General features: G+C 42.8%; 1 protein-coding gene across 1 annotated transcript in view; it reads right to left on the bottom strand.

Moving 5' to 3' along the window:
• LOC143791853 (uncharacterized) overlaps positions 1-12,229 on the bottom strand; it is a 239,405-nt gene that overhangs the window by 113,984 nt on the left and 113,192 nt on the right. The window contains exons 5-9 of the mRNA XM_077279269.1: positions 9,765-9,809; positions 7,932-7,976; positions 6,454-6,498; positions 2,901-2,945; positions 248-292 (exon numbers count right to left, since the gene is read on the bottom strand). Coding sequence (XP_077135384.1) covers positions 248-292; positions 2,901-2,945; positions 6,454-6,498; positions 7,932-7,976; positions 9,765-9,809 — 225 coding nt within the window. The remainder of the gene's footprint in view (positions 1-247; positions 293-2,900; positions 2,946-6,453; positions 6,499-7,931; positions 7,977-9,764; positions 9,810-12,229) is intronic.

The raw sequence follows: 12,229 nt of genomic DNA, 5'->3' as shown, positions 1-12,229 counted from the left end.
ACCTGAGCCTGTTTTCACCTTCCTGACTAGGCCAAATTTTACAATACTGACCAGTGTCACTTTATGAGGTAATAACTCTGGAATGATTCAACGTATCTCTGTGATTCTGAGATTGTTTTTCGTGACACATGGAACATTATGTTATTCTTGAATTTAGGTCGATATTTTTGGGGATTTATTTGTCACCAAAATTTTCTAGATAGATTAGCATACAATACAATTTTAAAAATAATTTCCACATACTTACTGTCAGTAGCTTTCTCTCTGGGAATAGCACTAGTTTCTTTGTGACCTAGCATTAGAAATGTATAAAAGAAAACAGATTAAATTTACATTTTAAGGAGAGTCTCCATTGTACAAACCGATGAGAATCAGAGTGGCTATCCTGAATTTGAGGCATCAACCACTGCTTCAATTCTGATAACTGCTCATTGCCTAGTTTACCGACCACCCTACAGTCTCAGAGTGGCCGATTACCTAAGTAAGCAGATCGCACCTCTAGCAGGTTTTATGCTTTAGAGCCTGCTTACAGCTCAATGTAGCTAGCCACATCACTGGATCCAAATAGCCTCATTCCCCCTCTTCCTCTACCAAAGATGCCTGTAGTAGTGTAAAGAAGTGCATTAGCTGCCCACACCCCTTTGAAGATCTCATGGTTATATAATGCATTGTACTGTATCAAATATTGCTTTATCTTTGTAGTGACCTGCGCAGATAGCAGCAGACAGGGTTAAGTACTGAGGCCAGCCCAAGATTGGAGAAGGTAACAAGGGCACAAAAATAAATTGTTTGGGAAGAAAAAGACCTATATTCCTGTTGCATGCAGACCTGCATGTTAACAGGTATCAAATAGCATGTTCTGAAGAAGAAAACCAGGATTATGTGGCAGCAGGATTTCTTATCTCAGGCAGGGGGCCTAGCAAGGACTCAGCGGAAGGAAGGATTTCTTAACTCATGCAAGCGGGTCTTAAGCAAACAATTTTGTATAATAGAAAAGAAGCTAGAGTGTAGCCAGGTATAAAGATCATAACGGAAAATATAACTAGGTTGGGACATGAGTTTTCCTGGGGAGAGCTGATGATGGGATGTGTTGGCAAAGCAAGTGTAGGGTGAGGCTAGGATGATGAATATGTTGTGGCAACAAGGGGGTTGTAATTATATTGTTTGTAGTCATATATTAATGTTTATATGTGTGATAAACAGGGTTTTATTAAATTCCTATGGCTGGTGTGCGTTTGGTTCTTCTATCAGCTTTGCCTAAGGCCGTCTCTGGGAATGTAGGAGGTCTGTCCACTATGGGCAACCACACTAAGTACAGGAATATATCTTGGACTACACTCTAGTTAATTAGAGTTGGGATTAGTCCACAGTTTGGAGGGGATAGACCAGTTTTATAACAAAAGGTTTAGTTTAGCGGGGCAGTTAGAGTCTAGAACTCAGTCAAGTGCAAGTTTAGAGAGGAGTTTAGTCAATGAAGGAGAGTCGATTGGAGAGTAAAGCTGGACAAGACTTGAGGTCATGAGAGGGTATTGAGGTAATGAGAGCCAAACTCCTATCCCCCCTGTGAGCTAGATGTCAGTCGAGACACAGAGAAAGGAAAGGATGGTGTTCCTCAGGGAAACTGATATGTCAGGAGGAACGTCCCTAAGGCCTGCTAGGACGTTTGGGCTAGGGATAAGTCAGACAGAAAGGAGATGAAAACTGACGGGCCATGAAATATGACTAAAATGGGACTATGGCTTATTATGTATGCTGCAGCTGTGTGTAACCGAATTGCACAATAAAGCTGGACTTGTTAGCCCGCACCCAAGGTCTCCTGTCTTGTAGGAAGCTACAGCTTCCTGAAAGAACAATGAGTAAAGAATGAGCTCCACCGCACCACACACTCATGACTGACTCCTGTTTAGAAGAGGGGTTTCAGGGCAACTGGCGCTGGGCCTCTTTGACCTTTCCCAGTGCCTGCGCACTGCAGCACTTTACTCTGCCCTCAACAGGGCAGAGAAGTACGCCTGCGCAGGAGAGTCGATTCCGGGGAATGATGAAGAAGCAGGAGGGTGGCGTCGCAAGAAGATGGAAGGCGCCAGACCCGGACCTGCGACACCTATATGACCAGAATGCACAGGACCGCCCCCCCCCCCGGGTGAGTTTAACATAACTTATTTTTCTTCACTTGCAGGTCGGACCGGGGGCTTATCTACAGCATTATAGAATGCTGTAGATAAGCCCTGTAAGGCAGTGGCTGCATCTTATAGCGGCAAAATCTGCTGACAGGTTCCCTTTAACTGTCAATCTTCAAGAGTGCACCATCATCTGAATAGCAGAAAGCCTGGTGCCTTGGAATAGTGCTCTCATGACCAAAAGAAATTGAGAATGGTGGCTCAGTGGTTAACACTGCTGTCTTGCATGTGTATGTTCTCCCCGTGTTTGTGTGGGTTTCCTCTCACACGCCAAGGACATACTGATTATGTCTTTGAGTAAAATAAATATGGTAAATTTAAACCTATTAAGGATATGTTCACACTGAGACTTTTGGAGCAGAAACTGAGCAAAAACTTTCCAGAACTTCCTCAAAAACAGTTTCTGCTAATTTTCTGCTCCAAATAGTCAGTAAAAAGACTTAGTGTGCACATAGCCTTTAAAGCTTTGAAGAGGACTGCCCATAGGGAAGCATAACATGCCTTTTCGTGCATAATCATAATTAAAAGTCAGCAATATACATTTTAATACAGCTGTAGCCTGTGTTTGGCATCGAGTTATTAAAAGTACTGCATTGAAAAATGTTACAAATGACACATATAAATGTGACTGAAAGATGTCATAAAATGCCATCGTTATGTTGCTCTTTTCCCCAAATTGTGCTATACATATTTTAGCGGACAATTTAATTTTCACAAACTTACTGTCAGTAGGTTTCTCTCTGAGGATAATAGTGGTTTCTTTGTGACCTGGCATTACAAATGTATAAAAGAAAACAGTAAAATTCCATTTTAAGGACAGTCCCCAATGTACACACCAGTAAGAATCAGAGTGGTCATCCTGAATTTGAGGCATCACCCAGTGCTTAAAATCTGATAACAGTAATTAGCAGAGGACGTTTAAGAGTACACTATGTAGGTGTTGGTGTACAAGAACAGCAACAGCAAGGTGTACAAGAACAGCCCCCTGACGAAGCCTTGGGTGAAACGTGCGTTGGGGCTGGTGCGCCAGCACATACGAACTTTACTTCATTTAGCTTCATGTAAGTGCTTTACTTGCTCTTTTTTTCTTTGCTAAAATGGATTTAGCAATAGTCATAGCAATTGTCCTTGACTAAAGGTATATTTTTAGGGGCTCATTTTTTTAGGCCCAGCTATTCATACATTGTAATATATATATTTCTGGGTTTTTTTAAAAAAAAAGTTTGTACTTATGTACTGGCATCACCCTTTTTTAGGAATACTCTGTTTGCATCTTACTTACATCTGATTATATATATTTCATTTTTAAAAAATATTGAAATGAAATGTGATGTTTTATGAGACCTGCTTTGCACTCTGTGTTCTCATGTTGGTTTTATGATTTACCCTAGAGTGTTTGTCTCTCTATAAGGGATTTTTGGTTGTTCGTTTTTTGTTGGTTAGAACGTGAGCCTACTATAATTTTACAGACAATCATCTTGGCCATCTCATATATAAATTTGACTTACAACTATTTTGCATATGATTATTTATGTAGATTCTTGTCATGTCACTGCATTGTTACTGTTTTGCTCCTGGTGGTGAAAAAAAATCTTTATCTTCTTGTATACTACAAATTACTACCTGTTCTTGCATTCCCTAATAGCTTAGTGTGTTATTTGGTTGATTTCCTAGCGAAAGGTCACTGGGAGAGATGGGCGAACCCAAACAATAAAGTTCGGAGTCCGTACCAAACACCTACTTCTTGGGCACGGATCCCGAACATGGACTTCTCCAGGAAGTCCGTGATACTGTTCGGGTTCGGCATCCCGAACACAGGGTGTTTCTCATGCTGTAATCTGCATGACAGAATGAGAAACACCGGCAGCAAGATTATTGCCACAAGTCAGAGCGATGGGGCTCCCATGCTGTCAGGTGATATTATGAGCCTGCAGCCGTGATTGGAGGCAAAAAGTTTACCTCCGGTCACCAATGCATCGTCTGAGGGGAGTACTACTCCCATCAGCCTACGCCTGCTGTCACTGATAACTGCAAGAGCAGGCGGCCACTGATGGTAGTATTCATCAGCCTTCACCTGCACTATAAATACCGCAAATTTGGAGGAGAAAATAGGAAAAAAATGCAGCCTGCAGCAATGGTACCAGTAAGGTACATTCGCATTATAAGGCGCACCCTCATTTCCCCCCCAAATTTTGGGAAAAAAGTGTGTCTTATAATAAAAAATAAATACGGTAAATGAATTTTAAAAAATTGTGTAGCTTCAGCATGGTGACCCTTTCAAACACTGTCAGGAAGGCCTCAACATCATCCCTGGGGATCATTTTCTACAAAGCCCATCTTACTGCCTTCCAGACGTGGGCGTCATCAGCCGGATTTGGTTGGGGCATCCATGCTGACCTGGATGGCAGTTGCCAGAAGCTGCATCTGCTGCTGCTGTTGCTCCTGCTGGCTCTGCTGGATCTGCTGTAACAGCCTGTTGGTCTCTTGTTGTTGCTGCTGTGACTGGCCTACGTGTTTACAGCAGGTCCTCCATTTTGTTTGGAAATACTTGCTGGTTTGCAATAGACTTGAACCAGGACATGCAGTCCTTCTTGTAGCAGTCGCATGTCTCTGCTGGGTATGCTACCCGCATGTCTAGCACCAATTGTAATGATTTTACTAACTCGGGTGTGACGCGACGAAAACAGGAGGCTTGTTCCACTCTTTAGGCACATCAGGGGCTGTTCATACGCGACATGGCGTCCGCTAATTATTCCATCAAATTTTGCATTCAAAATGTCAAATGGCATTCCTTCTCTTCAGAACCCTGCTGTACGCCCAAACAGTAGTATTCCCCCACAAATTGGGTATCTGCTCACTCGGGAGAAATTGCAAAACAAAATGTATGGAGCAATTTCTCCTGTTACCATTAAGAAAATGCAAAATATGGAGGCAAAAAAGATGTATTTGGGAAAAATATGATTTTTAAATTTCCACGGCTCTACGTGGGTTCAAGGTGCTCAATACACATCTAGATAAGTTCCTTATGGGGTCTAGTTTTCAAAATGGTGTCACGTGTTGAGGGTTTCTACTGTTTAGCCACTTCAGGGGCTCTCCAAACATGACATGGCGTCCACTAATTATGCCAGCAAATTTTACATTCAAAAAGTGCATGGGGTATCGGCATGCTCAGGAGAAATTGCACAACATAATATATGGTCCATTTTCTCCTGTTACCCTTGCAAAAGTTAAAAAAATATAGATAAAGAAATCTGTAACTCTGATTCCTATGCCAGACTGCCCCTTGGTTTAGGAAAACTGTATGTTTAAATGGTAATTGATATCGTTATACAGTTATACATTTAAAATTACCATTTAAATATACAGTTTACCTAAACCTAATTTAGTTGTTTTAAAAGGTTTGTTTTCACTTGTGAACTATTCCAGTATCCATCTGCACCCAGACCAAGGGGCAATTTGGCATAGGAATCAGCGGGAGAGACTTCTTTATCTATGCTTTTAATTGTTTCTACCTTCACAGTTTTTCACACAGACCTGTGCATCTGCCTTGCAGCTTTTTCCTTTGGTTCATTCTTATGCATATCTACTAGTGTCTGGGGCGCTAGTGTATTTAAAGGGAACCTGTCACCCCCTTGTGTTTTTAACTAAAAGAGCCAACTTGTGCAGCACTAATGCTGCATTCTGTTAAGGTGGCTCTTTTATTTGGGGTCTCTTCCACCTCTGAAATAATCGTTTTTAAAATTTTGCCCGCCATACCTGTAGTGTGCCCGGGGGATATCCCATCATGTGATGTGAGTCGAAAGGGCAGCGTAAACTGCTCATGCCCGGAAAGAAAAAGTTCAGGCGCCGGGGGAGTAAAACAGAGGATAGGGTGAGCAGGAAAGGACGACGGCCGTTTCACGCCACAATCAGCGCTTCTACGGGTCCATTACTCCCCCGTGCCATGAAGATGTTTCATCGTATGTTTCAATAAAGAAAAGCCTTTACCACAGGATCGGTGAGTGTTTTGCCGCGTTTTGTTCTATGACTGCTACATGGTTTCTCCTGTTTTACACGCGAGCACCTCCAGATATCGTCGGGTCTATGGTCTTCAGGACTGCGTACAGATTGAGTCTCCATTATAGGCTGTGCTGCTTTACTTTCTCTCTTTTTGATACACTGAACTTTACGTTAGTGGTGAATTTAGGTCTATATTTTGGGGGGGTTATTTGTGACCAAAATGTGCTACATAGATTAGCATATAATAAAATGTTTAAAATAATTTTCATAAACTTACTGTCAGTAGGTTTCTCTCTGGGGCTAGCACTGGTTTCTTTGTGACCTAGCATTACAAATGTAAAAAATAAGAAAACAGATTAAAATTACATTTTAAGGAGAGTCCCCATTGTACAAACTGGTGAGAATCAGAGTGGCCATCCTGAATTCGAGGCATCACCAACAGCTTAAATTCTGATAATTGCTCATTGCCTAGGATACCGACCACCCTGATTGTAGAGTTAGGCTCAATCTGCAGGTAGCTGATAGGTAACACTCCAATGGCAGTTTCTGGTACAGCGGCAGCTGACCTCAAGGGTCAGGTTTGCAGTCATGGGCATGGACTCAAAGTCACTAGCAGGACATTTTTCTGGTACTGGACATTCTGGAACACTGGACAGGGTGAATATTGGTACTGATTGGGCACCACCAGAGTGGGTTCAGGTATCAGCAGATTGGTTTCACTTCAGACAATACAGGTTCAAAGAACAGGATCTGGTTCAGACAGAATGGTTCAGTGTACAGAAAATGACAAAATGCTTCAGGGTTCAGGATCCGACAGGACAGTTCAGGATTCTGGATCAGGTTCAGTCAAGACAAATATAGCAACAGGCAATATGTTCAGGTACATACTAGGCAGGTTAAGTGTTCAGGATTAGGTTCAGGCAGAACTGATTCAACAATAGGTTCAGGTTCACACTGGGACAGATACAGGAATAGGTTTAGGGACCTGACAACAAACTAACGGGAACAAACTCATGCTAAACATTATAGAGAGCATTATTCAAGCATCTCCTTACAGGGGATGATGCCTTAAGTCAGTGTTCCCCAATTTCGGTCCTCAAGACCCACCAACGGGTCATGTTTTCAGGATTTCCTTAGTATGGCCCAGGTGAGAATTCCATCATCTAGACAGGCAAAAATTCCATCACCTGGGCCATACTAAGGAAATCCTGAAAACACGACCTGTTGGTGGCTCTTGAGGACTGGAGTTGGGGAACACTGCCTTAAGTACTAGATGCCTCCCAGCTATTGACTGGTGGTTAATCTAGAGTGCTGCCCTACCACTTTAAGAAGCGAGACATGTGCGCCGTGTGCAGGCCCTGGGAGCAAGGAGCCATGGCTGGACAGGGAAATGCCGCCAAGTGGCCATGGCAGTGAGTATGTCACTGTCCCTGTCGAGAGGAGGGAGACTGACAATGCAGCGATGCCGGCATTGGCATTATTTAATGTTTAGCTCCTTCACACCTGAGCCTGTTTTCACCTTCCGGACCAGACCAAATTTAACAATCCTGACCAGTGTCACTTTATGAGGTAATAAGTTATAACTCTGGAACGCTTCAACGTATCCCTGTGATTCTGAGATTATTTTTCATGACACATGGAACATTATGTTATTGTTGAATTTAGGTTGATATTTTGGGGGGTTTATTTGTGACCAAAATGTGCTACATAGATTAGCATACAATAAAATGTTTAAAATAATTTTCATAAACTTACTGTCTGTAGGTTTCTCTTTGGGGCTCTCACTGGTTTCTTTGTGACCTAGCATTAAAAATGTAAAAAAAAAGAAAACAGATTAAAATTACATTTTAAGGAGAGTCCCCATTGTACAAACTGGTGAGAATCAGAGTGGCTATCCTGAATTCGAAGGCATCACCCACAGCTTAAATTCTGATAATTGCTCATTGCCTAGGATACTATCCACCTTGCCGTCTCAGAGTGGCAATTACCTAAGAAATCAGATTGTTGTGATACTAGAAGGTTTTATTCTTTAAAGCCTGCTTGCAGCTCATTGCAGCAGGCCACATTACTGGATCCAAATAGCTTTATTCCCCCTGGTCTTCTACCCTGCTGCAGAGGCAAAGCTATGTTTGGACCAGTGGTGCAACTATGCTATTGAGCCAAGCTGTAGATCTACAGGAATGCACCACCCTCTGAAAGCAGTGCACATCTGAAGAAAAGAAGTTGAGAAAACCTATTAAGGGTATGTTCACACTGAGCTTTTTTTGCAGATTATGTAGCAAAAATTGAACAAAATGTCATACACTCAAATCGCGGACCCATGCGCCACGGACCGGTCTTACCCTGGAGAGAAAGTGGCGAAGCAGCTACTTGGTTTTCGCTAGAGCTCCTGATGGTGGAGTTCGGCTCAAGCTACAGGTAGCCGCTAGGTAACACTCCAAGGGCAGTACACCAGCAGCTGACCTCAAGGGTCAGGTTTGCAGTCATGGACATGGACTCAAATTCACTGGCAGGACAGGATCCTGGTACTGGTTGAGACAATGCACATTCTGGAATACTGGACAGGGTGAATATTGGTACTGATTGGGTACCACCAGAGTGGGTTCAGGTATCACCAGATTGGTTTCACTTCAGACAATACAGGTTCAAAGAACAGGTTCTGGTTCAGACAGAATGGTTCAGGGTACAGAAAAAGACAAAATGTTTCAGGGTTCAGGATCCGACAGGACAGTTCAGGATTCTGGATCAGGTTCAGTCAAGACAAATATAGCAACAGGCAATATGTTCAGGTACATACTAGACGGGTTAAGGGTTCAGGATTAGGTTCAGGCAGAACTGATTATTATTATTATTTATTTATATAGCACCATTAATTCCATGGTGCTGTACATGAGACGGGGCTACATCAAAATACAAATATCACTTACAGTAAACAAAGCTAACAATGACAGACTGGTACAAAGGGGAGATTCAGGTTCACACTTCAGGAATAGGTTTAGGGACCTGACAGCAAACTAGCAGGAAAAACTCAAGCTAAACATTAGAGAACATTGTTCAAGCATCTCCTTACATGATGATGCCTTAAGAACAAGATGCCTCCCAGCTATTGGCTGGGGGATAATCTAGAGTGCTGCCCTACCCCTTTAAGAAGCGAGTAGCGCACACAAAAAGCATACCGACCGGAGACATGCATGCCATGTGCAGGCCCTGGGAGCAATGGCAGGACAGGGAGATGCCGCCAAGCGGCCGTGGCAGTGAGTATGTCACTGTCCCTGTCGAGAGGAGGGAGACGGACAATGCAGCGATGCCGGCATTGGCATTATTTAATGTTTAGCTCCTTCACACCGAAGCCTGTTTTCACCTTCCTGACCAGGCCAAATTTTACAATTCTGACCAGTGTCTCTTTATGAGGTAATAACTCGAACGCTTCAACGTATCCCTGTGATTCTGAGATTGTTTTCCGTGACACATGGAACATTATGTTATTGTTGAATTTAGGTCGATATTTTTGGGGATTTATTTGTCACCAAAATTTTCTAAATAGATTATCATACAATACAATTTAAAAAAAAATTTCCACATGCTTACTGTCAGTAGCTTTCTCTCTGGGAATAGCACTAGTTTCTTTGTGACCTAGCATTAGAAATGTATAAAAGAAAACAGATTAAATTTACATTTTAAGGAGAGTCTCCATTGTACAAACCGGTGAGAATTAGAGTGGCCAGGCCCATAATGAATTAGAGACATCAACCACTGCTTAAATTCTGATAACTGCTCATTGCCTAGTTTACCGACCACCCTACAGTCTCAGAGTGGCCGATTACCTAAGTAAGCAGATCGCACCTCTAGCAGGTTTTATGCTTTAGAGCCTGCTTACAGCTCAGTGTAGCTAGCCACATCACTGGATCCAAATAGCCTCATTCCCCCTCTTCCTCTACCAAGGATGACTGTAGTAGTGAAAAGGAGTGCATTAGCTGCCCACACCCCTTTGAAGATCTCATGGTTATATAATGCATTGTACTGTTTCAAATGTTGCTTTGTCTTTGTAGTGACCTGCGCAGATAGCAGCAGACAGGGTTAAGTACTGAGGCCAGCCCAACATTGGAGAAGTTAACAAGGGCACAAAAAGAAGTTGTTTGGGAAGAAAAAGACCTATATTCCTGTTGCATGCAGACCTGCATGTTAACAGGTATCAAATAGCATGTTCTGAAGAAGAAAACCAGGATTATGTGGCGGCAGGATTTCTTATCTCAGGCAGGGGGCCTAGCAAGGACTCAGCGGAAGGAAGGATTCCTTAACTCATGCAAGCGGGTCTTAAGTAAACAATTTTGTATAATATAAAAGAAGCTAGAGTGTAGCCAGGTATAAAGATCATAAAGGAAAATATAACTACTTTGGGACATGAGTTTTCCTGGGGAGAGCTGATGATGGGATGTGTTGGCAAAGCAAGTGTAGGGTGAGGCTAGGATGATGAATATGTTGTGGCAACAAGGGGGTTGTTATGATATTGTTTGTAGTCAGTCATATATTAATATTTCTATGCGTGATAAACAGGGTTTTATTAAATTCCTATGGCTGGTGTGCGTTTGGTTCTTCTATCAGCTTTGCATAAGGCCGTCTCTGGGAATGTAGGAGGTCTGTCCACTATGGGCAACCACACTAAGTACAGGAATATAGCTTGGACTACACTCTAGTTGATTAGAGTTGGGATTAGTCCACAGTTTGGAGGGGTTAGACCAGTTTTATAACAAAAGGTTTAGTTTAGTGGGGCAGTTAGAGTCTAGAACTCAGTCAAGTGCAAGTTTAGAGAGGAGTTTAATCAATGAAGGAGAGTAGATTGGAGAGTAAAGCTGGACAAGACTTGCGGTCATGAGAGGGTATTGAGGTATTGAGAGCCAAACTCCTATCCCCCCTGTGAGGAAGATGTCAGTCGAGACACAGAGAAAAGAAAGGATGGTGTTCCTCAGGGAAACTGATATGTCAGGAGGAACGTCCCTAAGGCCTGCTAGGACGTTTGGGCTAGGGATAAGTCAGACAGAAATGAGACGAAAACTGATGGGCCAGGAAACTAAAGAAACATGACTAAAATGGGACTATGGCTTATTATGTATGCTGCAGCTGTGTGTAACCGAATTGCACAATAAAGCTGGACTTGTTAGCCCGCACCCAAGGTCTCCTGTCTTGTATGAAGCTACAGCTTCCTGAAGGAACAGTGAGTAAAGAATGAGCTCCACCGCACCACACACTCATGACTGACTCCTGTTTAGAAGAGGGGTTTCAGGGCAACTGGCGCTGGGCCTCTCTGACCTTTCCCAGCGCCTGCGCACTGCATTACTTTACTATGCCCTCAACTGGGCAGAGAAGTACGCCTGTGCAGGAGAGCCGATTCTGGGGATTGATGAAGAAGCAGGAGGGTGGCGTTGCAAGAAGATGGAAGGCACAGGACCGCCCCTCGGGTGAGTATAATATAACTTATTTTTCTTCACTTGCAGGTTGGACCGGGGGGGCTCATCTACAGCATTACAGAATGCTGTAGATAAGCCCTGTAAGGCAGTGGCCACATCTTATAGCGGCAAAATCTGCTGACAGGTTCCCTTTAACTGTCAATCTTCAAGAGTGCACCATCCTCTGAATAGCAGAAAGCCTGGTGCGTTGGAATAGTGCTCTCATGACCAAAAGAAGTTGAGAATGGTGGCTCAGTGGTTAGCACTGCTGTCTTGCATATGTATATTCTCCCCGTCTTTGTGTGGGTTCCCTCTCACACGCCAAAGATAAATATGGTAAATTTATTCAGTAAAAAGACTTAGTGTACACATAGCCTTTAAAGCTTTAAAGAGGACTGCCCATAGGGAAGCATAACATGTCTTTTGGTGCTTAATCATAATTAAAAGTCAGCAATATACATTTTGATACAGCTGTAGCCTGTGTTTGGCATCGAGTTATTAAAAGTACTGCATTGAAAAATGTTACAAATGACACATATAAATGTGACTGAAAGATGTCATAAAATGCCATCGTTATGTTGCTCTTTTCCCCAAATTGTGCTATACATA

The sequence above is a fragment of the Ranitomeya variabilis genome, chromosome 1 (genome assembly GCF_051348905.1).
Source record: "Ranitomeya variabilis isolate aRanVar5 chromosome 1, aRanVar5.hap1, whole genome shotgun sequence".
NCBI classification, from domain to species: domain Eukaryota; kingdom Metazoa; phylum Chordata; class Amphibia; order Anura; family Dendrobatidae; genus Ranitomeya; species Ranitomeya variabilis.
Note: the sequence above shows the minus strand (reverse complement) of the source record. Positions and strands in the feature narration are given on the sequence as shown.